This window comes from Mustela lutreola, chromosome 2, assembly GCF_030435805.1.
Source record: "Mustela lutreola isolate mMusLut2 chromosome 2, mMusLut2.pri, whole genome shotgun sequence".
NCBI lineage: Eukaryota > Metazoa > Chordata > Mammalia > Carnivora > Mustelidae > Mustela > Mustela lutreola.
In genome coordinates this window covers 16,699,575-16,726,840 of record NC_081291.1, presented here as the reverse complement: position 1 = coordinate 16,726,840, position 27,266 = coordinate 16,699,575, and the positions used below count along the sequence as shown (strand labels likewise).

Here is a 27,266-nt window from a genome sequence, read left to right as displayed (position 1 = left end):
AAATACACATTGATTTTCCGGGTTTTAAAAATGCATCAGGTCTTTGGCTCTGGTAGTAGAATTAAATTAGAAGTTAAAAAGGTTTCCAGTGTCCATTGCCCAGAAACACAACCCTGAGAGGCTGTAGTTTCAAACACATTATTCTGGCAATCTGACCCAGGGAGGGGGGCACTACAGATATTTAAAAAGAAGTGTAATTCTCTTTGTGTGTGTGTACCTATGGAATTTCCCCAAACCAACTACTTTCAAAGTGCTTTCACAGTTTCGTAAGCTAGGCTTCCCTTGACTGAGATATTCCTGTGACTGAGATAATGACCAATCAGTCATTTTAGAGGGCGGCTTTTATTGGGTAAGGATTTTTTCCAAGCAGTTTGTAACTTTCCATAGACACAAGATTCTCAGATATGCAGGATATATACATATACGTACACAAAGATACAGAATGTCTTTGAGTTGACCCAGAGGCTAGGGTCATAGGATACTGATGCCCTTGAAACAACCTTCAGAGTGTCTCTGGGTGCTTCCCGGTTGCCACCCCTGCTCTCAAGTTTCGTCTTTCAGAGCTTGAGAAACATCCGTAGCACCTCTTACTATTCTGACACCTTTACCCTTGAGTGATTCTCACTCCTTTACGTGCCTGATCCCTCCCCAAATGGTCTCAGCCATTCCCCAGATCCAAAACCATCTCAGGCAGGTACAAAGTAATAAAAGTTGCAGCTCAGAACAGTCAGGACTGTCTCTCTGACATGAAAAGATCCCTTAGTGTTCGGGGACGCTGGAGAAGGCGGCTGGAAGGAGCGTCTCAAGTCGCCACACTCAGCCTGAAACACAAAGGTCCGGAAATGGTGCTTTCTGCGGCTGATCAAGCTGGAGGCGGGCTGTTTCCAAATGAATCTGTCCCTTCTGCCCTCTGCCTACAGAGAGGTGAATCCAGGAGACAATGTTGAAGCTGTGGTAGGCCCCGGGAGGGCAGAGATGTACTCATTCTGGCTCCTCTTCCTGCCCCAGGGTCTCTTAGCTCAGGGCTTAGAAAGCTCTTCTTGATAGGTTCATTAACTATGTAATCAGTCCTCACCTGAATGTTCCTGTGGTCCTGGACCTCAAGCTCACGTGTTCCTAAGTCTAGTGTTTCCAAGCCTCCCGGAGATGCCCCATTGTTGAAACCGGGCTGGGGAGGACAGCCGTCAGGGCAGGAGCAGCCACGGAGAGACAGCCCAGGTTTTGTCTACAGAAGGCTGTGTTCAAGATCATGAAACCAGACTCTTCCTCTTCCACAAGCCTCTCCTGCTTTTGACCCAAACCTCATCCCCTTCCCATGTTTGAAGTCTTCCTCAGGGTATCTCCCCAGTCTGCATGCTTGATGCCTGGAGGTTCTGTCTGTCTTCCCTCTGCCTCTTACCTCCAACCCAAATCCATCACAAGTTCTCCTGACTCGCAGCCTACATGCTGTGAAAATACTCTCCGCTTCCCATCCCTGGTGCCTGGACCTACACAGATGTCCCCTCGCCTCGCCTGCGTGTCATTGACCTCCCTGCCTTAAATGCTCACTTTTCCAGAACATCCTTTGGCTATGCAATGAGCTCACTGCAACAGTGGCCAGGGCCCTCCCTGCTCTGGCTTTGACAACTGGTGCTGTGCACACTCTCCACGGTCCGGGCTCACCTTGCCTTCCCCAGCCCACACCAAGCTTCCCCCTGCCGCCGAGCCTCTCCCCAGGTGTGGGGTCTGCCGCTTGGAGCTCCCCTTCCCTCCCCTCTCCCAGCAGAGGATCCCCTTCTCACTGAAGATGCTCTCCCCGTTCTCACCTGGTCCTGAACATCTGAGGATCTTACCAACCACACCTTGGAGGGCAGATCGCACTTGGAAGACGTCCTTTCTTAACCGATCATGACAAGGACCTGCTTTAAGCACGTTTGCAATCTGCCCCTCTTGCCTCCGGAAGGTGAGAAACTATCCAATACGTTTCTTGATTAATTTTGGTGTTTCTGTTCAGGTCAACCACACTCAAGAATCAGCAATTCTCCGAGGATTTTTTTTTTTTTTTTTTAATAATGAACTTCCGCAGTGAAGGGAGAGTGTGCCAATGAGTTGATGTGTGTAGAACAGAGATGGGAAGGTCACTGTCATCAGCATATATTGATTTGGCTCTCCGGAAGTGATGGCTTCCAATGATCTAATGTTTTTAAAAGAGATGCCAGATGGATGGATGAATCGTAGACCCTCTATGACAGCACATTCCTTTACAAAAGAACCACTCCCACCCCAAGGCTGTGTACAAAGACAAGTCCAGGTCATAAGCCGGTAGAGATCTCCTGCTCCCCGGTGGATCGAGTGTAAACTGAGCTTGCCCTGTCGGACACGTCTCCCAGGAAAACGGGGCAGTGTTTGCAGAAGCATCTGGCGATGTGCTTTCGGAAGAACTTTAAGAGGTAGTTTCTGAACTTCTCCCCCACGAAGGCGTAGATGATGGGGTTGATGCAACAGTGCGTCATCCCAAGGGTCTCCGTCACCTGCATCGCTTGGTCCAGCCTGTTGGAGCTACTGCAATTATTCAGGCCGAAGGACCCCTGGAAGGTGCTCAGGAGAAGCACGATGTTGTAGGGAGCCCAGAAAAGAAAGTAAACAATCACGATCACGAAAATGAGCCTCACCGCCTTGTGCCTCTTCTTTTCATTTCGGCACCGAAGCAGGGTCTTGAGGATGGCCGAGTAGCAGACGACCATGACAAGCAGGGGCAGGACCAGACCCAAGATGGTCATCTTTAATGTCAGGAAGTTCTTCCAGAAATGGTACTGAGTGGGTGGAAAATGAGGGCTGCAGGTCAGGCGAGACCTCTCTTTCTGGGATCTGGTGAACATGATCCCAGGGAGAGAGGCAAACACGGCCACCACCCAGGTGACCACGCTCGTCACCACCCCAAAGGTGACCGTCCTGGCCTTTACGGCAAACACAGCGTGGACGATCGCCAGGTACCTGTCAATGGTCAGGAGGATGATGAAGAAGATGCCCGTGTAGAAGCCTATGTAGTAGAGCCCCGTCAAAATCTGACACAGCCTATTTCCAAAGACCCACTGGTCCGCGGCGTAATGGGCCCAGAACGGGATGGTGAGAAGGAAGAGCAGGTCAGAGATGGCCAGATTGAGCAGGTAGATGTCAGTCATGCTCTTCAGCCTTTTGCAGTTGATGAGGATGAGGACAACCAGCATGTTGCCCACAAAACCAAAGACGAACACCAGCGAGTAGAGCGGAGGAAGGAGCCTGGCTGCGATCTTTCTCACGTCGGTCTTCTGACAGGGCTCTGACATCCCGTAATCAATGTCATAGTATGGAGTCGGTGTGGGGTCATTCATTTTGCTCGACCCTGGAAATTAAGAAAAAGTGCTCCTTTATTCAGCCCTAGAATGTTCTGAGTGGTCCACCACGACCACAAACTGTCTTAGACCTCCACAGGCTTTCCACATTGGTGCCTTGATTTCCACATTTAACTGAGTTCCCTTTTGTGGCCAAAACAAAGGACTTTTGCAGGAAAGGGAAGGCTTGCCGCTGGTGTCTCTGATCGCTAGATGGAGAGCATGACTCCCGGGGAAATTCACAAAACCGTCATCTAACTAAATAAGATCTGGTGCCCTGTGGCCACGTGGAGAGAAGGTAGCTTTCATCACAATTTCAAGAAACTGACTCGGGTGCCATCTCACACTGTCTGATGATCTACTATGCTGTAGCTGCCCTTCCCCAGGGGCTGAGCTTACATAGAGCATTCACGGAGTGCTAGTAACCATTAACGGCTCCCCAGGGCACTCTGTGGGCCAGCCAGCTGTTCTGAGCTTCACACCCATTCATTCATTTAATCCTCAAGGTCACTGTAGGAGTCAGGTCAGGTTATTGCCCCATGTTGCTGATGAGAAACTCAAAGCACAGAGAGGCTGAATAACCTGCCCAAAGACACACAGCTAGGAAGCAACTGATTTGGAAGGCAGGCAGCCTGTGCTCTTATCCACCAGCTACCCTGGTCTCTCGCTTCTTGGTGAGAGAACTAGAACTTGGCATCTCCAGGTTGGTGTCCCAATACAGTCAGAACGAGATGGACTGAAGCCCGAGTACCCTGAGAAGGTCATGGGAGCTAGCAGCCAGCTGTAAAATCTAGACTCCCATTCTCACTTTTGCTCTCACATTGCCTTGCCTGGTCAATTTCAGTTCCATGGCTTTATTGAGAAATTTCTTTAATCCCTGTGGGTCTGAAGCCTCCTGGATCTCAGATTAGGCAGTGGGAGGAGCACACAGAAACTTTCCCCTTAAATTCTGAGCCAGAACAAAAATCGTTACACTAAATGTGCTGTGGAACTGATTATTAAAGGGAAACTTAATTTGATATTTGTACTATGACATTAATTGGACAATGTTTACCTTCCCTTTTTGGGGGGCGAAAACAAACAGAAGAGTTAGACTTAGATACAATTTCTGCTTGGAAACACATTCAGAGGGCACCCCATCCCAGGGAGGGGGAGGGGATTTTCAGTTCCTCTTACCCGATTATAATCTATAATCTCTGCCAAGATTCTGGCCAAGAATCACCTCCTTTCAAAAGCTTTCTTTTGAAAGGTGAAGCTTCTTTCCTTTTTTTTTTCTTCTCTCTTTCATTCTTTCTTCCTTTCTTTCTAGTATTGATCCCTTACAATCTTTCATTCACAATCGTGTTCTGTATCTTCGATATTATCACCATCTGAAACTCATTCTAAATTCTCTTTTCTTCTCTCAAAGATTACGTTTCAAGATAGCTCTAGGAGCACCTGGTGTTTGTCTAATGGGTTTCCTGTAAGCCCTTTTACTCATCACAGAAGCAGAGCTAACTAACAGGCAAAGTGGCTGAAAGGTGACTTACCAGGAGGGTTCTCGTAGGGGGACGGATGTCTCAGCTCCTCTGACCAGCTGAGCTGTGCAAATCAAACATATAGGCAGCATAAAAGTAGGAAATGCACAGTTTTTAGCGAAAGGGGGGAGGCGGAGTTTGATGAATAAGTATATTGCCTGGGAGAAAAAAAAAGAAAAAAAAATCAGAGAACAGTTCTTCTTTTTCAGCTGAACTCGAAATAGATTGCCGTCTACATCTCTGGCCTGAGCGCTTATTCATGGATTTCGTGGATTACACTTACGTCTTTTGTGTTCTGTTCATCCAACGACACAGAAACTGTCAGAAAATAGGATTGAAGGATATTAGAACTAGAAGAACATTCGCGTTTATGGAATCAAAATCCCTCATCTTCCCGAAAGAAATTGCTGCTTCGGAGACCCATGATTTATTTGTAGAAGACCACATGGCTTATCGATGGCAAGGCGAAAATGGGAGAGATTCTGATTCTCTTACTATTTGTCCTCGATCAAAGCCACTGAAGCCAACTTGAAATTGAGGGGGGAATGCTTCCCATGAACCCCGTGGTCCCCGTTACCCATTTCCCCCAGCCCCTGTGCTTTTCCCAGCTCACACCCATACCTCACCTTCCCACCCTGAACTATTTTTTTCTGCAAATGAAAACAACTGATCGTCTAACGGGCTTTACTTGTGGGCTCACCTGTGAGCTACATCTGTTGCCCATCTTCCTTGGGTTTGGGTATGTCCTGGGGCTCGTCATTATCAATCTCCTCCATCTAGTGACTACGCAGCAGCCCTCAAACCAGCAAGCCTTCATGACTACCTGCACTATGGAAGATACATAGGCAGCCGAGATCCTGCCTCCAAGGACACAGTCTGTCTGTGGCTCTGAGAAGTTGTCCACATAAAATAAGCAATAATTGGTGGCCTCGGGTCAGGTTCAGGAGTATATGACAATCCCATATGCAGTCACAGAGAGCTTTCTTGGTGGTTGGTTACTTATCTGAAAACCTCAACTGTTGACTTGGGGAGCTGAACGCCCAGGGGACAGCACCCTGAGCCTCAAGAGCGCCCTCTGGGGGTCTTCCACTTCCTCCACTATAGAATCAGAAACTTCAGCTTGTGGTCTAAGAAAGGGCGGAGACCCCAGACCTGCGGAGGCTGCCTCACACAGGGCTAAGCACGTGACCTCCGCAGCCAGACCGGGGGAGCTTGAAGCCCCGCCCTACCCTCCGCTTTCAGATCGTGCAATGGGCTGAATAATGGGTTTGTGGGGGAGGGGCACACGAGGCAGCCTCACCCAGAATTTAGCACATAATATCTGCTCGGGAAACAGCAAACTCCTACCCACTCATTCCGTGATTCTTTCCTAGGGAGAGTTTATTTGATACAATTTTAATGAAATTGGCTCCCGGGGTCCTTGTCTAGAGCAGAGTCTCAGCGGCCTAAGGGTGAAGCCAAGGGTGAAGCAGGGTCATGAAGCTAGGGACTGGTGCTTGGAGAAAAGACTAGAAGGAGGTGATGGCTAGGACAGCCATAAAAGCACAGAGACAGCCCAGCAATCAGTAACCACCTACCCAGGACCATGCTCTTGTGTCACAACAGAGCCCAGCAATTGGTCATTGTAACCGGGACAGTGAATCATGAAAAAAAAAAATCTTCAAGTTCATCCTGTGTGTGCAAGTCAGGAGGCAATGATTAAGAACCTGCCTCTGCAGACATACTTCACGGCTAAGTTCCAAGCTTCATCGTTTGTCACTTGGCTCTGAACAAAATTTTGTAAGTCCCCAAGCCTTATCTGTGAAATGGGGGCAAAAACCAAACCCCAAATCACAAACTTATTTGATAGGTCTGTGGTCAAGATCAAATGATATAACAAGAATGGGGTGCTTCACAGATATTGGCCCTCCATGGGCTATGTAACGAGGCCTTATATTTTACGAAAAAATGGGTTTGCAAAATGGATAGCAAATAGGTCAATATAAAATTTTGCAGAAAGCAGGCGGCATCAATAGTCTTAGTCCTCGGAAGAGCAGCCTTGTGTTCACGGCTGGTAACGTGTGTGTGTGTGTGTGTGTGTGTGTGTGTAGAACTCTCAGCTGCTGCTGGATAAATGTTACATTTCTGTAATGTTGCAATACTGTCACCACCCTAGCTGGTGCTTCTCCCTGTGAAGTTCTGCTTGTCCATTGTCCAGGCAGCGGAGGCTGTGACGGTTGCTCGCCCCCGGAGGGCAGTATGGAGTAGTGGTGCAGGCTTGGAGTCCCCACTCCCACCCCACCCCACCAGGTTGCCCTTGGCAAGATACTTCCTCTCTCTTGAGCTTCCATATCATCATCTGGGGAATGACATGCTAGACCCTGGGGGTCCCGAAGGCAGCTCCCCCGTTCAATACCTGATGACTCTATGGCCACGCTGGTTTGGACAATACACATTTGGAGGGGATAACAGGGGGAGGATTCATAGAACGTGGAAGCCCAATTTAGTGGGTGTGTCACGCCTTTCAGATTTCAGGGTTCAGAGAGGGATTCAGGTCACCTCTCGGGGTGGAGCTCCATCCCAAGGAGTTACAAGGAAGTGAGGATCCATGGGAACTTCTTCAGCCTTGAATCAAGGATCCATTTCCGTCTGTCATGCCATGACTGAGTTTCATGGTCTCAGATTCTCTTTGGCCCTGTTTGCAAGGCTCTTGTTCTCCTGCGGATGACATTCAGACTCCCCAAGAGAAATGATCCTTTGACCTGTTTGTCACTCTGGACTTGATGCCCATAATGGAAGGCATCTTGAGCCCGCCCTCCTTTCGGGGAGTTGGCCGGCTTTTGAAATAGCTGGTGTCCAGGCATTGAATCCAGGTTGGTGGACGGCTCCACTCCCGCTGCCCCATGCAACTCTTCAGTCTAGATGCCGAGCATCCGCCAGGAGCTTGGGAAACGCTGGTTCCTCTCCTTGGGTTCAGGGGGTCAGCCTTATGAGCCCAGCTCCTGTCACCTGCCACACAGCAGCTCACACACACGTAGTTCCTCCCTCCCTCCCTCCCTTTCTCTCTGCCTTCCTCCCTTTCTTCCTTCCTTCCTCTTTCTTTTTACGGGAGTCTAATTTAGATGCAGCAAAGTGCACTAGTCCTAGGTGCACAGCTTGGTCAAGTTTTGACATGTATATACCCACATAACCACCCCTCCTTAACCGAGATGATACAGCACCATCCTAACACCCCAGAAAGTGCCCTTGCACCACACCCAGGGGTAAGGGCCACTTGACTTTGGTTACCATGGACCATCACGTGCCTCTCCTTTATTTTTTTTTATTTTTTTATTTTTTTATTTTTAAAGATTTTATTTATTTATTTGACAGAGAGAAATCACAAGTAGATGGAGAGGCAGGCAGAGAGAGAGAGAGAGGGAAGCAGGCTCCCTGCTGAGCAGAGAGCCCGATGCGGGCCTCGATCCCAGGACCCTGAGATCATGACCTGAGCTGAAGGCAGCGGCTTAACCCACTGAGCCACCCAGGCGCCCAACGTGCCTCTCCTTTAAATTCAGATAAATGGAAACATAGGTGCTATCCTCTTCTGAGTCTGGCTTCTTTTGTTCAGTATAATGCCATAACTATATTTGCCAGAGTTCCGTTATTAGATGTTCATGCTCTTTCCATCGATCACATTATGGACCATGTGTTCTCAGTGTGGCTGCCAGTGCCCTGATATCCCCACCAAGGAGGATACTCCTTGTTGAAGGTGCAGGTGAAGGTGAAGCCACCTTCACCAAGAAAGTCCAAGAATTCCCATGGTTCTCAAAGAAAGAGGAAAAATCCTTCCCTACCACCTGTGTGTCTTAGCAATGATGATAGGGTCCCGTGGCTCCCAACACTGCTTCACCTTTGGTCCCGGATACACTTCATGGTGAGTGGGCCTGGGGGTCATTGCACTGTCTTCTCATCCTCTGATGTCTCTGTCCTTCTGGTCCTTCCCAGAATGACCCCCTTCCCAGCACCTGCACCGCATTCCCCATGCCCTGTGCAAATCATCACACCACGTGGACACTTGCAGACTGTCTACCTCCTTGCTTAGTAGATATGTCCAGATGTGGTGGCAACCCTTTAACTCAGCTGAGAAGTTTGCTCTATGAATTTTGGGTATTTTTTTCGAGTCAGTGCCCAGACATGGTGCTCATACAGTGTAGTGCACTGATGAAGGTATGTAATAGGCCCACTGTGACTTCGGATTGGATCACACCTGCACCTCTGTCTTCAGCTGTATGCAAAACAGGATATCATACAGGACTTTTCCTGTTGCCCCAGAACTGGCAGTTATGGCCTGAGGCTGAGGGCAGAGAGGTGTTAAGTACCTTACAGTTCTAAGGAAAACCACTGACACCTGGGGTCACACCTCTTCTTAGGGGGCTTCCTAGACTGACAGAATCAGCTCTGTGCCCCTGGTTGCCATGTCAACTCATCACACCCTTGTCCTATAAGGAGACAGATTTGAGCAGGAAAGGGTTGTCGAAATGGGTGGGCTTGATGGAGAGGTGAAAGAGAGGGGTCCTCTCCTCAAAGCCAAGGGCGGGGATTCTGAGAAAACCATGTGAGGAATGGGAGCTTGCAAGAAGGGAAGGCTGATACCTCCTTCCTGGGTGGGGGATCTTCTAGGTAGCAGGTCAGCTGAGCAGGAGAAGAGGGGATTGGAGAGAAGAGATGGTGGAGGTGGGACATAGCAGTGAGCCAGCAAGGAGGTCCCAAGGATGTGAGATCACAAACATAGTGTCAAAGTGACAACTGCCCAAGACATTTCCAACCTCAGGCACTCATCAAACCCAGGGCCAGCCCTCCTTTAAATTCACAGAGGTCAGCTTACCAGCTCAGAGGCCTCTTCTCTCTGACAAGCTTCCTCTTGGTGGCTCTTGGTGGCCCTTACTGCTGCTGACTAATCAGCCCTAAAGCCATTTCTATTTGTTAAGGAAATCTTAATAATGAGAAGAAGGCAAAACAGAGAAGGATGGGGTCTGGGTGGCTCACTCCCAGGAGGCGGCAGGGCCTTTGCGCATCACGAGCATTGGAGGACGGCACGGGGTGGGCCCTCTGCCAAGTCCCCAACTCCACCGGAAGTCTTAAGCCACCCATCCCTGGGAAGGACGACCTTCCCTGGCAGCTGCTTGACTCAAACAGCCCACTCAAATGTTCTTCTCGGGAGAAAGAAGACTGGGTTTCCACATCTAGAAATGGAAAGAGTCGGCAGCTTTTAAGTAGTGGTTTCTTTGGTGGCAATAAAATTCTACTGTAGCTATGACTACTGTGTTGTGGGACTATCCTTGAGTTGGTGACTCTCTCCTCCGGGCTCTCAGAACATTCCACATACAGCTCTACTTCTGTGCTCTGCACAGTGCCTGGTGATTCACAAACACCCCATTCTCTACCCTTCCTCCCCTCCCCAATCCCTCCACTTAAAGGGCTCTCAGACCATGGGAATTAACACACCCATCTTCATGTGCCTACTCCAGACTGGTGCATGGTAGATCCTCAAGGGGGTTTGCTGCATTGAATTCCATGATGGAATAAGACACGGATACTTTCCTGAATTTTAGATGTACTAATTAGCCTTTGTGCTTCTTGGTAAACAGCTGCCACAGCTCAGTGACTTAAAACAGCAAGCGTGGACTTCTTGTTCCTATGACATGTGGCTGGGGTCTGGCTCTGTTCTCTGTGTCTTCTTGCTCGCATGGCATGGCACCTGCTGTGGCCCGGGAGGGACCTTCCTGTGGCCGAGCAGGGAGAGCCAGAGGCTCAGCCCAACCACCTCTGTCACTCTTTGTGGTTGAACCAGGTGGCACTTCTGCTCACCCTTCATGGTCGAGCCTCCCGTGGATGGAGGAGGGACACCTAACACTCTAAGTCATAAGTCACATCACAAGGACAGGCATGTGTCATCACACAGGGGAAGGAGTGAAAAGTGGCAAAGAGTAAGACAATCTACCACACCACAGAATAACAAACCAGGCAGGCTTTTTAAAAAAAAATTATTATTATGTTTAGAACCCTAAACATACCATCTACCCCCTCTCCCGCTTCTTAGCAGATTTTTAAAATGTACAATACAGTATTGTATCAACAGGTACAATGTTATAAGCAGATGTTTGGAACTTCTCATCTTGCACAACTGAAATTTTATGCACATCAATAAACATATAAAGAAAAGGTGGTGTGTACATGCAATGGAATATTTTATTCGCCCTTACACAAAGGAGTTCCTGCCGTATGCAGAACCATGGGTGAGCCTTGGGGACATAGAAGGACAAATGCTACATGGTTCCCCTTACATGAGGTACCTAAAATAGTCAGAATCATGGATGAAAAGAGTGGAATGGTGATTACCAGAGGCTGGGTGGGGGAGGGGAGGAGAAAACAGGGAGTTGCTCATCAGATAGTTTTTCAAACAGCAATGTAGTTAGAGCATTAATTCGTTTCCCAAATCATAGCTTAAAAACCCAATATTTATGATCTCCCTGATATGAGGAAGTTGAGAGGCAATGTGGCGGGGGAGAGTTGGGGGGTAGGAAAGGAATAAATGAAACAAGATGGGGTCGGGAGGGAGACAAACCATACGAGACTCTTAATCTCACAAAACAAACTGAGGGTTGCCGGGGAAGAGGGTGGTTGGGGTTATGGACATTGGGAAAGGTGTGTGCTATGGTGAGTGCTGTGAAGTGTGTAAGCCTGACGATTCACAGACCTATACCCCTGGGGCTAATAATACATTTTATGTTAATTTAAAAATCCCCAATATTTACATTTCATCATCCAAACAAAATTTCATGTATTCATGAGGATACTACAAATATCGGAAGGCAAAGCATGCTCTCCCCACCCCAAACACACGCACTTCTTTCTGAAACCTTCTCTAGCCATGAACCAGGAAAGGAAAACATTGTCACCTAGAGCTCCTGAGTCACCAGGTTCCAGAAACCCTGTGTTTCCTGCTTGTGTCAGATCAGAAATGCACTGGGTCACACATGTACACATCTTTAACTTGGCTCACCCAAGATAAAAATCTTCGCTGACTTAAGTGAGCCAACTCCTGTCCTTTGCAAATTGGGTTTAAAAATTCACTTAGGGGTCTGTGTGACTTAGGAGTTCCCACTCCAATCCGGACAGTTGGAACATGAATCACATTTGCAGAGCACGGAAGGGTTTGAACACGATCAAACCCATGACTTTCTAGACTTCATAATGATATGGGGTTTGTGGCTGCAAGGCTGTGAGAATAAGACCCAGTTGAGATGCTGCCTGTGAGGTGTGTGCTATGGCCGAAATGGTAGGAGTTAGACGTTACATCGCCATGAGCTCGTAAACCCATAGCCCAGACCCCGGACTCCCCGATCAACAACTGTTCATGTTGAACATACCACAGGTTCCAATGATCTAAGCTCAAAACCAGAATTCTCTCTGTGACTAATACAGTATTTTCAGGATTGACCTAATAGCAACTCTTAAAATGATATTCTGCTCCATTTGCAAGTTACAGTTCCAGTTTACTTTTATTTTTACTTTATTATTATTGTTATTTTTATATATGCGAACTCTATGCCTGGACCCAAAAATGAGGAGCTGGAAGGTAGTTTGGAAAACACTTTCTCCTAACCTTTCTAGAGTCTTCCTTGTGTAGGTCGACCTGATCTGGCTGGTTAGATCCCAAGATTCACAGGCTAGGGTATGACTTCTAAGGCAAGGGCCTCTGTCATATCTCCCAGCCCCTTCTCTGTCCTGGAGACACACCCCAGGACTCCCACCAGAGCACACGGAGGAGTTCTGGCTGCACCGTTTTCTACTCCCCAAGGCTACTCTCCTGGACCTCCATGAGCTGGTTCTGGGGAAGGGCGATCTTTTGGGCAAGAGTGATTATGATGACGTCTGGGGGTTGAGTGGGGAGCAGATGGGGCCAGGGCAGCAGGGACAGGTAACAAGAAGATAAACACAATCAGATCCAAAGACTTGAGGCCTCTACAGGTTCTGACATAGCCTTCCTGGCCTTTCCTCCTAGTTGATTCTGGAAACATCACTGTGGGGGCGGGGCAATGAGTGGCAGGGTCGGGGTGCAAGGGGGAGGGGCTCACACAGTCTCCCAAGCTCTTGCTCCTGCCTTCCTGATGCAGGGTCATTCACCTTCAGGCCTTCTTCTGATCACTACCTGCAAAACTTCCCTTTCCCTGCACAGACCGAACGAGGGTTTTTATTCTTCATCTCATTATAGACGACACAGACTATATCAACAAACATGTTCATGCATTTTTACATAGCGGGAATGTGGCTTACAACACACGTGAACAGTGAGGCATGATAGGTAAGAGATTTCCAGTGCAGGCTGCATGGTTGTCATGGATAAATGGAAAATTAGCAAATGTGTGTCATGTACTTACACGGGAGAGGTGATCGGACCCAAACGAAGCTCTCAGAGGGTTCTTGGGGTTCCCAAGCTCTCCCTGAGCCGGTGGGGCCTTCCAAGTTAATATTGGTGGGAAGCAGGGCTGGGGGTAGCACAACTATCTGGCTGGACCGACGAAGACCTTCCTTTCCTCCTCACTCAGGCTCAGCCATGTGCACACCTCCCACCTCCTGGCACTCGGCCCTCACCCCACCCCCCCTCACGCATCCACCTGTGCCCACTCGCCCCCCTCCCCCCTCCAGCTGAGCCCCTGTCCAAAGGGATAGCATAGCAGAGCTACTGAAGCAAAGGTGAAGGCTGGGAGAAGCACATAAGTATTTTCCAGATGCGGCATTTTCCAGGAACTGGGAGGAGCTCATTGGAGAAGTCCTGGTCTCTACCCACAGTTGTTCTGGACTATCCTCTGAGTGTGCGTTGGCTACCCAGGGAGGGGCACAGTCTGTCTTGGTGCCCATGACCCTGAGGTTCCTGGGCACTCACCTCAGAGACTCACAGGCCTCCCTTCTTCAACAGACCTTTGAGGCTTTATTATCATAAACCGATTGCCGTCCCCCATCAAAAGCAAGAAGCAACCTTCTACTCCTCTACAAGCCAACTGAGACCTCCTGTTCCCCCGTGGAAGGCGTGTATGTGGAACTCATTCGATCCGCGGGCTCCCCATAGAAGACTGGGCATTGTTTGCAGAGGTGTTTGGCGATGTGCTTTCGGAAGAACACGGAGAGGTACCTTCTGAACTTCTCTCCCACGAAGGCGTAGATGATGGGGTTGATGCAACAGTGCGTCATCCCAAGGGTCTCCGTCACCTGCATGATTTGGTCCATCTGACTGGTGCTCTGACAGTTGCTCACATTAAAGGACTCCTGGAAGGTGCTCAGGAGAAGCACAATGTTGTGGGGAGCCCAGAAAAGAAAGTAAACCATCATGATCACGAAAATGAGCCTCACTGCCTTGTGCCTCTTCTTTTCGTTTCGGCACCGAAGCAGGGTCTTGAGGATGGCCGAGTAGCAGATGACCATGACAAGCAGGGGCAGGACCAGGCCCAAGATGCTCCTCATGATTGTATGAAAATTCTTCCATGCTTTTGGAAATTTAGAGCTGCAAAAGGTAATATCTTCCTCTTCCAGTCCCCCGAAGACGATCCCGGGGAGAGCGGCGAAGACAGCCAAGGCCCAGGTGACTCCACTTGTCAACACCCCAAAAGTGACCGTTCTGGCCTTTAATGCAAACACAGCGTGGACGATCGCCAGGTACCTGTCAATGGTCAAGAGGATGATGAAGAAGTTTCCTCCAAAATACCCAACGTGATACAGCCCGGTGAATGACTTACACATCACCTCCCCCAAGAGCCAACCGTACACGGCGTAGTGGGCCCAGAATGGGATGGTGAGAAGGAAGAGCAGGTCAGAGATGGCCAGATTGAGCAGGTAGATGTCAGTCATGCTCTTCAGCTTTTTGCAGTTGATGAGGATGAGGACGACCAGCATGTTGCCCACAAAACCAAAGATGAACACCAGCGAGTAGAGCGGAGGCAGAAGCCCAACTAGGGTCTGTCTCACATTGACCTTCAGACAAGGCAAGCTGTAATCATAGTCATAATTGGTGGTGGGTTCTTCATTGCCGGCCTGGATATTGGATGTAAACAGAGAATGCGACGTGGGCTGCACGCTGTAGCTGGCCTGGGCAAATGTGCCATTGTCACCCATCTTTCTCCGTGCTGTAATCAGAGAACAAAATGATAGCATGCTATGTAACCCTGCTGTCCCCACGCTTAAAAAGATCCTCGCTCTGGGTCAGTGACGGCCTGGTCTTTGTCTCTGCTTTGCAACTGTGTCCTGGAAAGCTCCTATGCTGGTTGATCACTTCCCTTTATTCCTGGGAGCAGACGCTAGCTGTCTCCCCACCAGCCATTTCTCAACATCCTGGGCCTTCCCAGAGGGCCGGACTCTCATGGTACAGTTCCCTGTGCCACTCTGTCTCCTCTGCAGGGGAGGTGGTTGGGGGGGAGAGCACGCGGACCGGTGACCCATTCCCGGAAGGCAACGAGGAAGGGCATTCTGTGGGTGGGCCTCTGAGAATGCTTTTCTGGGACAGGAGAGATGCAGCAGATACCCGGGCCTGCCCCTTCCACTTCTGGAGCCTGTCTTGTGAAGGCTTGGTGTTTGGGACCCTGAATGAAAGACTTAGAATGGAGCAAAACCAGGTGGAGTCCCAACGCCATAAAGTCATAAGCCCAACTTTGAACTACTTATGAACTGCTCAACTCATTCTCTGATTTCTTGTGATTTGAAAAGTAATAAGCCCTTGTTTTGAAGCTACTGGGAGTCCCATGTTCTGTTACTTGCAGCCAAACGCCTTTTGACTAGCTCTCAACTCTCTGCCTCCATCTCCCCGCCAAAGCTTCCTGGGTGAGGTTGCCATGACAACCCAACTACCAAATGCCCAGCTCTGCTTCAGCTTCATCCTTGATAAGCGTTGGATCCTTCTGCTAAGTTCTTTCGTTTAAAACTCATTTGCCTTCTGGGAGGTGCATGCCTGCCTCGTGCCTCCTTATCCACTTGCTTCGTTGGTGTCTCCTTCCCCTGCCCACCCTGGGAGAACCCCCAGGCAGGATCCTTGGCTGCCATGTCTTTTCCTGCCACCTCTTTATTCTCGACCCCAAGTTCTTGCTGAGTCGTGTTGTCTAATTGCAGGTTTTTAAAAAAATTTTATTTATTTATTTGACAGACAGAAACCACAAGTAGACAGAGAGGCAGGCAGAGAGAGAGGAAGGGAAGCAGGCTCCCTGCTGAGTAGAGAGCCTGATGCAGGGCTCGATCTCAGACCCTGAGATCATGACCCGAGCTGAAGACAGAGGCTTAACCCACTGAGCCACCCAGGCACCCTTAATCGCAGGGTTTTAGGTGCTCTGAATGCCAACACATCCCAATGCTCTGCCTTCTACCTCTACGTCTTTCAACCTCTACCTTAGCACCTTTCAACCTCTATGTCTCAGAGCTGAATTTCCCATTGCCTCCTGCATGGCTCCCCAGGGGTTTATCTATTCAACCAGCATTTACTGAGCACCTAAAGTGAGCTGAACTCTGTTCTATACTACTGTCCTTATCATTGTCCTGTGAATTCTACCTCATAAACACCTCCAGGCTCACCTCCTCTGCACATCCGTCAGCTGCCACTGTCTTGGCTTAGACCTTCCCCATTTCCATCGTTGCTGTGGTCTTGCCTTGCTTGCAGCTTATTCCTGACCATGCTCCCTTTCAGCCTGTCTTCCCCAATACTAGCAATGGGATCCTGTGCTTCTCAACTGAAAACCGCAGTGGTCCACACACTGTAGTTGGCGGGACCTCAAAGGCAATGCTCAGACCATTCGTCAGTCTTTTCTATCTGTCTTTCTTTCTTTTTTTTAAAAAAGATTTTATTTTATTTATTTGACACAGAGAGAGAGCACTCAAGTAGGCAGAGCAGCCGGCAGAGGGAGAGGGAGAAACGAACTTCCCGCTGAGCAGGGAGCCTGATGCAGGGCTTGATCGCAGGATTCTGGGATCATGACCTGAGCCGAAGGCAGACGCTTAACCACCTGAGCCACCCAGGCGCCCCTCATCAGTCTTTTCTATGCTCACTTCTCAAACCCCAAGTCCTGTGCTCCCACCCCGTCCATCTTCCATCCATTTTCCTGCAAACTCACCTGCTTCAGTGGTGTTGCATAAGCTTGCCCTCTGCCTAGAACTCCTGGTGAACTCCTAGTCTTCTGCCAGTACTTCTTGCTCAAGCTCCCCTTCTCTGTGAAGCCAAACCTCCTCTGCTAACAAATCACTCCAATCGCCTCATAACATATGCCTCTAAACAAGCCCTTATCACACGATCTCCCACACACCATGTGCCCCTTGAAGTCCAGATCATGTTTCTGTTTCCAGCTCTGACAATATAGCATCTGGCTAAAGGAGGTACCAATAAATGTTAATTGAAGAAATTCATTAAAGTCTTTATACTGAGTAGAACATCTAACATCATTAGACTTGATTCTCAAGAATATTCTTTTTTTTTTCTTTTCCTGGTAGTAACTGTGAATTGGTTTTTATCTTTGTACACACCTTATTCTTCAATTTCTCTTATGATCCATACATTTCATAGACCTTACATTTCACTAAGCCAGATTCTTGGAAATCTGCTGCCACTAAAGAAGACTTCTAATCAAGCTCCTGGGGGATGGGGAGGAGAACGTATCCACCTCAAGAATTACATCTATGATCATTAATTGAATGCTCCTTAAGCTTCAGGTGCTGCGTTAAATACTGTGCATGAATTAGTTTAATATTTGCAAAGCTTTTGTGAGCAACTATTTTTATATCTTACAAGTGAAGAAATTCAAAATTTAAGCATGGGCAAGTTAAAAGACTTTCCTAAGTTCACAAAACAAGTAATAGCTGAGCTGGATTTTGAACCTGGGGCTATTCTGTGACAAAAGACCCCAGGAGCTCCTATCTCCAGGCTGGGAGAGCAGAGGTGGATATGGAATAGGTAATGATTTTCTAGGTAGGCATGGAGGCTTGCACTTCTTTGGCATGTAGACTTAAAAACCGCACATTCACCACCATGAGCATGTCCCACATACACATGCAGGAGTGTGAGCATGTGTGCATGTGAACACACACACACACAAATAAGCTCCACAAGGGCAAAGAACTTTGTCTTTCTCTGGTGTCCCAGAGCCCAATCTGACACTTAAAGCCTGCTAAATAAGTATCATTTCTGTAAGTGAGTGACAGAGATCCAGCAGGCTGCAAGGTGCCAGAAAACACAATGACCCACTGTGGACTAGCTCCGGGGTAATCCAGTGGGAGACCCGTATAAAAACTAAGATACTGGGGATCCTTGCTCACAGCCCCTTATGTGCAGCATACCCTTGGGGCTGTTCTGTAACCAACCACAGGACTGGCCTCCTCATCTGCATTGGAAAGTGTGGACTGGACTGGTGTTTCTCAAATGCTGGGCTTTCGATCACACAGGAAGTCTGTCAGTCAGAAATGCACGCTCAGACCCTCTGGTGATTCAGATCGGGGGTGAGGTGGGGTGGGGAAAGGGTAGGGCTCAAGGGGGCCAATTGCCTTGACCACTTCCACCGTTGTGTTCTCTCCACATTGTTGTTTACCTGCACTGGCTTCTCAACTACCAGCCACCTCCTCCTCCACGACTTCTCCCCAGTCACTCCTGCACACCTAGCTCCTGGCACGGCAGATGCGTGCGAGGTGTCACTGTCAAGTGTCAGGACACATCCTGAATTGATTAAAAGCTGCCTCTCAGTAAAAGAGATTCCTCACTTCAGCCCCTGTGGGCTCCTGAATTGAGGCAAGAGGCCCATTTTGGTTCAGGGCTTGGACCATCACCTATACAGACTGTGAAGGGGGAGGGGCAATATTTGGGATAGAAAGTTCCAGCTCTTTAAAGCCCTAGGGGGCTGGGAGGGGAGGAGTGAGAGGAGCAGCAGCTGAGAGAAGCCTGAGTGTCCTTACACTTTGTGACTGTCTTCTTTAGTACTCTGTCCTCTCACGTGAGCCCCGTGGGGTGGTCTTACCCTGCTCTGCACTTGTTCACTGCCACTTGGGTCTCTTCAACATTTATGGTGCAGACACCACCCTCCAGACTTTTCTTCTCCAACACCATCCCCCAAGGTCCTAAGCTATGCAACCTTCAGGGTGCTCCCAGGCCTTGCATCTCCAGTGTTGGGATGCTTTGAGCCCATGATTCATAAAGGAATGGAAAAAACACCCACAACTCACCAGCGAATGGCTTCTCCCAAGTGGCACAGGAGGGTCAGGCTCCTCAGCAACTGAACCAAACAGATCTGGAGGTAGAAACTTGGTGTGCAGAAGTAGGAAATAATATTTCCTGCAGAAGAGGAAGGCGGAGATACAACAGCAAGTAATGGTAAAGATTTGAAAAAAAAAAAAAAAAAAAGAATGATATAGTTCTTCTTTTCCAGCCAGGAACATTGTACACTAGGTTGAGGTCTCCAGAGTAATATTAATTTTGAAATCTTACTTATGCAACCATGAGTGTGAGTCAGGCAAACCCTGTACATCTGCTCCTCTGTCTAACGACTTTGGGCTTCTTTATCTTGTGGGTCTCTATATCTGGCAATCTTCTCTCTTCTGCCAGTGATAATTTGCATGAAATGAGCACAACAGAACTCCGTTTTCCAGAGGATAAATGCTAACAGCAGGGCTGTTGGTGATGGTGGAGAAAACAGAATGAGTTTTATGACCATGCACACTGTTGACATTATGAAATTGGGATCTGATTGGAATTTTTCTTTCTTTTTTTTTTTTCTTCTTCTTCTTCTTTTTGTGATGTTTACTAAAAGGGAATGCAAAATGGTCTCTTATATGAGATGTCCTTAGCAAGAAGGGCCTCAGTTATTATAGGTTCCACTCCCCAGAAAGAAGTCTTTCTAAAAGAAAACACCAAGGAGATTCAGGGAAGATGGTGGCAAAGGAAGCATCAGAAATCTCTCTCCCCACCCAGACAACTGCCCTGACAGAATCTGTCTGATCTAACTATTCTGGAATCTACTGAAGGCCTGCAACTGTCAAGAGGAGGCTTGGATGATCAATTGCAGTTAACTTGGGTCAATTTCAGCTTTTGACACCGTAGCAGCTACCCATCCCCCACAACCTCGTCTTGACACATGATGTGTAAAAGTACTTCTTCAACACCGACAACCAAAAGAGGTGAGCCATACAAGATCAGAGTTTTGTGTGTTGTTAAGCTGTGTGATATTAAGCTGGTATAAATGTAAATTAAAATGTTCTAATTATGCTACCTCCCCATGGTAACCACAAAGAAAATAGCTTTAGAACATACAAAAAAGGAAATAAAAGTGAATTTAAGCATTTTTTTACAACACACACACACACACACAAAAGAAGACAGTGCAGAAAATGAGGGACAAAAAAAACATTAGTGGGCGCCTGGGTGGCTCAGTGGGTTAAAGCCTCTGCCTTCAACTCAGGTCATGATCTCAGGGTCCTGGGATCGAGCCCCACATTGGGCTCTCTGCTCGGCGGAGAGCCTGCTTCCTCCTCTCTCTGCCTGCCTCTCTGCCTACTTGTGATCTCTGTCTGTCAAATAAATAAATAAAAATCTTAAAAAAAAAAGTTTAAAAAAGAACCCATTAGTATGCACATAGGAAAAAAATAGCAAAATGACAGAATTAAGTCTCTCGTTATCAGTAATTACTTTAAATGTAAATGCGTTAAATTCTCCAATCAAAAGATAGAGAATAGTAGAATGAATAACAAAAAAAAACCATGTTCTAACTGTATGTTATCAACAAGAGACTCATTTTTGATCCAAACACACAAGTATATTGAAACTGAAAGGATGGAGAAAATATTAAGTAAAAGATGTGAAACAAAAGAGAGCAGGGATGACTATACTAAGATCAGACAAAATAGACTTTAAATCGAAAAAGTTTACAAGACACAAAGACAGATACTACTTATTCATAAAGGGCTCAATACAGCCAGAAGATGCAACAATTACAAACATTTACACCTAGTGACAGATCATCAAAATATATGAAGCAAAAACTGACAGGACTGAAGGGGGGAAACAGACAGTTGCACAATAATAGTTGGAGATTTCAACACCACATTCTCGATAACGAATAAAACAACCAGATGAAAGATAAATAAGGAAGCAGAGGGTTTGAAGAACACAATAAGCCACCTGGATGTGGCAGTCAGATATAGGATACTCTACCCAAGAGTATCTATAGAAGAGCTCTATAGAAACTAGATAGGCCACTACTCAAAAAAGCAGAGATTAACAACTGTTGATGAGGATGTGGAGACACTGAAATTCTTGTGTGCTCTTGTGGAAATGTAAAATGGCAGAGCTGCTGTGCAAAACAGTATAGTGGTTCCCCCAAAAAATAAAAATAGAATTATTATGTGATCCAACAATTCTACTCGGGTTGCATACTCAAAAGAACTGAAAGCAGAGTCTTGAAGAGATATTTATATACCCACGTCCATAGCCATATTATTAGTCACAATAGCTTAAACATGGAAAAAATCCAACTGTCTACCCACAGAATGAATGAGAAAAATGTGAAATATGCATGCAACGGGATATTATTCAGTCTTAGGAAGGAGATTCTGACATCTGTTACAACACAGATGGTCCTTGAGGACATTATGCTGGGTGACATAAGCCAGTCACAAAAGACTGGATGATTCCACTTACATGAGATACTTAGTTAAAACCATAGAGACAGAAAATAGAATGGTGGCTTCCAAGGGCTGGGGTGAGGGATTAGTAGGGAGTTAGTGCTAATGGGTGCAGAGTTTCAGTTTTACAAGACGAGATGAGTTCTGGAGGTGGCAACATTTCTTTTTTTTTTTTTTTAATATATTTTTTAAGACTTTATTCGTTTATTTGACAGAGATAACGATCACAACTAGGCAGAGAGGCAGGCGGCGGTTGGCGGGGGTGAGGGGGAGCAGGCTCCCTACTAAGCAGAGAGCCTGATGTGGGGCTCGATCCCAGTAACCTGAGATGATGATCTGAGCCAAAGGTAGAGACTTAACCCTCTGAGCCACCCAGGCACCCTGGATGGCAACATTTCAAATGTGTTCAATGCCATTGAATTATAAACTGATAAATAGGCAAAATGGTAAGATTTTATGTTTTATGAACATAATACATGTTATATTTATTTTACCACAATAAAAAAAGAAAAGGAAAATATAAATCACCACTAACAGCACAAACCCTGCAATTGAGGCATCTATACTTAGAAATATTCCTCAGGTCCTGCAGGGAAAATTGAGCCATCTGAGTTGGCTCCAGACAACTTCTGGAATTCAGCAGATCTTGGGTGAGGATCCTTATGCTGTAGCCTTGGCAATTTTCTAAACTTTGGTTTCCCCAGCTGTAACATAGGAATAATAAGGCCTCTGGGGTCTGTGGTTGAAATGGGTACAAAGCAGCTAGTACAGCATCTGGTATGAAGTAGGCACTCAATAGATAGCTAATAGTAGCTAACAACAACAACAATAAAATTCTCAGTGAAATCCAGAGGTTCATCCTGGATTTCTATTTGTTGTAGCCATATATCCTGCATAAGACCTGGTTTTTGTGCGAAGCAAGAAGGGCCTCAGGTTTCTCCTTAGAAGATAGCTTCTTGCTTGATCAGGAACATAAAAAGTTCCCCAGGTGTCTCCTAATGTGATCTCTGAGTGGGGATCTGAAGGGTCTTTCTGAGACTTTAATAGTCAAGACCCTTGTATTTTGTGCTTGTTATTTTCTGTCTTCACACTAAACATCACTGACTCCAGCCCTATGATTTTTATAAACACAGAGGCACAGAGATAAGGGGTGGCAGAGCCAGGATTTGAATGCCTGGTTTATTTCTGGCACAGGGGACAGATGGCACACTTGGCCACCTGTTTTGAAGACACAGTGTAAGGCTGAGTGTCTGTACAGAAGGGTAGGAAGGGTTAAAAGAATCAGCAGGTGGGTGAGGTGTCCAAAGATTAGTGGGAGCTGTTCCCCTATGCTTCAAGGGTCAAACCATAAATATCACCTGAGCCCTGTTGAGAGCTGAAGGTAGAAAGATACAGCTGCTGCTACAATTTCTGCAGGGCAGGAGAAGAGCAGGAGAAGTCCCCTGACCTCCTGCCGGTGCCTGACCCAACAGAAAAAGGGAGCAGTGAGGGTATAGGTGATGTAGCCTGTAGGTGTCAGCTTCCTGGAAATCAGAGTAGATCTCGGGGAGCATGACTAATAACCACTCAGCTATCACGTCAAACATTTTTTTGGTCACTGTTCTTACCTGGTCCATGCAGATAGTTTAAAAATTGGGAACCAGGGTAAGTACACCTTAGGATTCTTTATGCATATGGAGAGAGTTAGGAATGACGCTTTTCCGGGAGTTTGAGAGCATCATATTCACCTGTTGGCACTGTGTTGACGAGTTCTGAAATTCTCAGTGTGGAAGATAGGTACAGCCTTTTGAGCAGGCTTGGGGGAAAGTGTGTCACCAACCTCCTATATCAATAGTCCAGCCTCCTATCATGGCTGTGGTCACCTTAAGGTGACCTTGGGCAGGGACTAGGGGACACTTTGTTCTATAAGCCAATAAAATAAAAACAGGTCACACTCCCTGAATGAAGAGGGAAGAACCAGACCAACACCAGCCATGAGAAGGTTAAGATTCTTGTTTATCTGTACTCTGAAGGTCAATAGCGAGTTGGGGGTTAGATCATTGACACCGAAAGGTGGGTTTATTCTAAGAACCTCTCTCGCCTTGCACAGATGCAGATATTTAACTAAATGAAAACATGGGGAAGAGCATAGCTGGAAAGAGTTGCTGCCAAGGCAAGAAGACAGGAAATGTTTATCAACAGCCTCAGATTACAGCGATGACTCTCCTTGTAGCTAACTCCCTTACTGATCTGTGATGGATTTGTTCAGCTGACACCTTTAGAAGATAAATTCTTGCCTTTTTTTTTCAACACAGATGCTTTGGTTGATTGTGGTTTCTATGGTTTTCGTGCTTCCTGTGACCTACTAAAATAGATAAGTGAGTTCTAGGATTTTACATCTTCAATTTTGGTTAAAAACCTTGATCTGGACTAATATGATACCCACAAAAAGAACCCAGCTATACATTCCTACGTGCTCTGGTCATGCTTCCGTAATAAAAAGAATACAAATTATTTCCATTATTGTCCCAAGTGACAAAGTAACACAACAGCAAGAAAGCCCAGAAACTGCAAATGGTTTTTGGGAAGGGAAAATGTGAAGGAACAGAAGATAAGCATGAATTTCTCTCTCCTCCTCTAAGTTCATCACCATCTCTAGTGAACCAAGAGTGACAAGGATATGTGATTAAAAAATAAATAAATAAATAAATAAATAAATAAAAATGTCATAAAAACAGGTAATTTAAGTCTCTATTAGCTGAGAGTGTGAAGGTAGTAGATGTGATGTTTCCATTCCTTGAGACCAAATCAACTTTGGAAAATAAAAGTGAAGTCAAGATCTTTAAAACATCCACTTGCTGAAAACCCCTCTCAAATGACTTAAGAGGGTGTTGTTTGAACCTTGTAGTGGGGAGATAATCTTGTGTTCTTCTACAGCCCTTGTGTATCTTCTACAAGATGATCTTGTGCTTTTTCAACTACTCTGTGACTAGACTCAGACCTTAGTTCTGGAGATGGTCTGCTCTAGAGAGGAGGCTGTGGCTCGGGATGAGCCAGACACGGTACTTGGAAGGTATTTTTAGAGACCCCCTAAGACATGGCAGCAGTGGGGGGTGCTGGTTCTGGGGAATCAGAAGTTAGAATTCACTGTCACCACCATCACCTGCCCTCCCCCAAGGCATGGTGAGTAGGAGGAGGATGGGGTGACCGCCTACAGGATGAGGTTTCAGACATGGCATTAGGGGACATAGCTACTCTTCTCCCACCTCTGACATCATTTGAGTGTGGCTTCTGAGGTGTCCCAGGGAGGGGTACTATGCTGTAGCCATCTGAAAAGAGCTCAAATAGTGCTCTTTGCAGATTCTGGTGGCATGAGAAGAAACCCACAAATCTGGATGTGGCAGAGATTCTGATTGGAGGGTGTGACTGATGCCTCACCCTGAGTGGGCATGGGTGATAGAAGATAGATCCTTCCTAAGTATGGCTAGTTGAAGATGTGCCCAACTGCTGTTGGTTTTGCAGGAACCATAAATACTTGCTGGTGGGAAAAGGACAAGTTTGGGGAGGAAAAATAATTCATAATGCAACATATATATATATACATAGATACATATATACATATGCATACATATATACATGTGTGTGTGCATACACGCACATATATGTATATACATATATATGTGTATATATATTAAGGTAATGCATGCTGGAAGAAAAGGTTGGTTCTTTAAAAAGATCAACAAAATTGACAAACCTCTATGCTAACGGTGAAAAAAAGACAAGACATAAATAACTAAAATAAGATAAAATTGATTACTAGTGAATTTACAGAGTAAAAAAGATTATAAAAGAATATTATGTACAACATACACTAACAAATTCAAAAACATGGACAAATGAAACAAAATGGACAAATTCCTAGAAACATATAAGTTACCAAAAAGTGACTCAATAAGAAATAGAAAATCTAAAAAGTTGTATAAAAAATAAGGAGATTAAATCAGAAATGAAAAAATCTCCCAACAGATAAATGCCCAGGTCTGCACAGCTTCATTGGTGAGTTCTACCAAACATTTAAAGAAAAATTAACATCAGTATTTCTCAAACTCTTCCCAAACATAGAAGAGGAGGGGACACTTCCTAACACATTCTGTGAAACAAGAATTACCCTTTTAGTAAAGCTGGACAGGAAGACTGCAGATCAATATCCTCTATGAATATAGAGGCAAAACTCTCAATAAAATATTAGTAAACTGAATCCAACAGCACCTTAAAAGAATTATACTCTATGGCCATGTAGGATTTATCCAAATAATCCAAGGGTGGTTCAATACAGGAAAAATCAGTCAACATTATACACAACATTAAGAGGATAAAGAAACAAATATGATCATCTCAACTGGCACAGAAAAGCATTTTACAAAATTCAACAGCCTTCCATAACAAAAATGCTCAAAAAAGTAAGAATATGAGAAAACTGCCTCAACATGATAAAAGATTTGTGAAACCCCCTAATCTAGTATCAGACTCAATGGTAAGAGACTAACACCTCCCCTCCCCCCAAGATCAGGAAGAAGACAAGGATGCCCACTTTCACCACTGCTATTCAGCACTACACTGAAGTTCTAGCCAAAGCAATCAGGAAAGAAAAGGAAGTAAAAGGAACTCAAATTGGATGGATGATATGGAACAGATGACATGATCCTACGTATCAAAAATCCCAAGGGATCCACAAAGAACCAATAAACAAATTCAGCAAAATTACAGAAAATAAAATCAATACACAAAAGTCTGTTATGTTTTTATATACCAGCAATGCATAATCTGAAAAGGAAATTAAGAAAACAATTCCATTTACAGTAACATCCAAAAGAATAAAATATCTGGAAATAAATTTAAACAAAGGGGTGAAATACTTGTACACTGAAAGCATAAAACATTGCATAAAGAAATTGAAGAAGACTTAAATAAATAGACGGACAGTGCATATTCAAGGATTGAAACACTTGGCATTGTTGGGATGGCAGTAGTGCCCAAAGCTATCTTTTTTTTTCTAATTTTTTATTTTTTATAAACATATATTTTTATCCCCAGGGGTACAGGTCTGTGAATCGCCGTGTTTACACACTTCACAGCACTCACCAAAGCACATACCCTCCCCAATGTCCATAACCCCACCCCCCCTTCTCCCAACCCTCCTCCTCCCAGCAACCCTCAGTTTGTTTTGTGAGATTAAGAGTCACTTATGGTTTGTCTCCCTCCCAGTCCCATCTTGTTTCATTTATTCTTCTCCTACCCCATGCTATCTTAAAGATACAATGCAATTCCTATCAAAATTCCAATGGCTTTTGCACAAATAGAAAAGCCGATCTTTGAATTTGTATGGAATTGCAGGGAGCCCTGAAGAGCCCAAACAATCTTAAAAAATAATAATCATAACACCAACAACAGAAAACAACTTTGGAGGACTCCAGCTTCCCGATTTCAAGCATACTACAAAGCTACATTAACTAAAACAGTGTGGCCCTGGCATAAGGATAGACCTACTGATGGGTAGAATATAATGTAGAGTCCAGAAGTAAACTCCCACATCTGCTGTCAATGAATTTTCAACCAGGGTGTCAAGACCATCAATCAGAGAAGGAAATTCTCTGCAACAAATGATGTTGGAACAACTGGATATCCACATGCAGAAGAATGAAGTTAGACCCCTTCCTCACATCATATGCAAAAATGAACTCAAAGTGGATCAACAATGTAAATA

General features: G+C 46.0%; 2 protein-coding genes across 5 annotated transcripts; both read right to left on the bottom strand.

The window, feature by feature from the left end:
- Nucleotides 1-323: 323 nt before the first annotated feature.
- LOC131823851 (C-C chemokine receptor type 5) lies at nt 324-19,130 on the bottom strand. Of its 3 annotated transcripts, none has more exons than XR_009350681.1 (4): nt 19,070-19,130; nt 4,880-5,025; nt 1,806-3,361; nt 324-914 (listed from the first exon to the last, which is right to left on the bottom strand). XR_009350681.1 is itself a non-coding variant. In XM_059160698.1 (4 exons), exon 4 carries the CDS (start codon nt 3,348-3,350, stop codon nt 2,292-2,294), a length of 1,059 nt encoding a protein of 352 aa, XP_059016681.1. In that variant the 5' UTR covers nt 3,351-3,361; nt 4,880-5,025; nt 5,151-5,185; nt 5,568-6,061; the 3' UTR covers nt 324-2,291. The 3 variants fall into 3 exon arrangements, 2 of the variants coding, with proteins under 2 accessions (XP_059016681.1, XP_059016680.1); XM_059160698.1 differs by lacking the exon at nt 19,070-19,130 and adding exons at nt 5,151-5,185; nt 5,568-6,061 and having other exon boundaries at nt 324-3,361; XM_059160697.1 differs by having other exon boundaries at nt 324-3,361.
- Nucleotides 13,119-19,178, bottom strand: CCR2 (C-C motif chemokine receptor 2). Of its 2 annotated transcripts, none has more exons than XM_059160695.1 (2): nt 19,070-19,178; nt 13,119-15,009 (listed from the first exon to the last, which is right to left on the bottom strand). In XM_059160695.1, exon 2 carries the CDS (start codon nt 14,996-14,998, stop codon nt 13,880-13,882), a length of 1,119 nt encoding a protein of 372 aa, XP_059016678.1. In that variant the 5' UTR covers nt 14,999-15,009; nt 19,070-19,178; the 3' UTR covers nt 13,119-13,879. The 2 variants fall into 2 exon arrangements, with proteins under 2 accessions (XP_059016678.1, XP_059016679.1); XM_059160696.1 differs by lacking the exon at nt 19,070-19,178 and adding an exon at nt 16,978-17,103.
- Nucleotides 19,179-27,266: the final 8,088 nt, after the last annotated feature.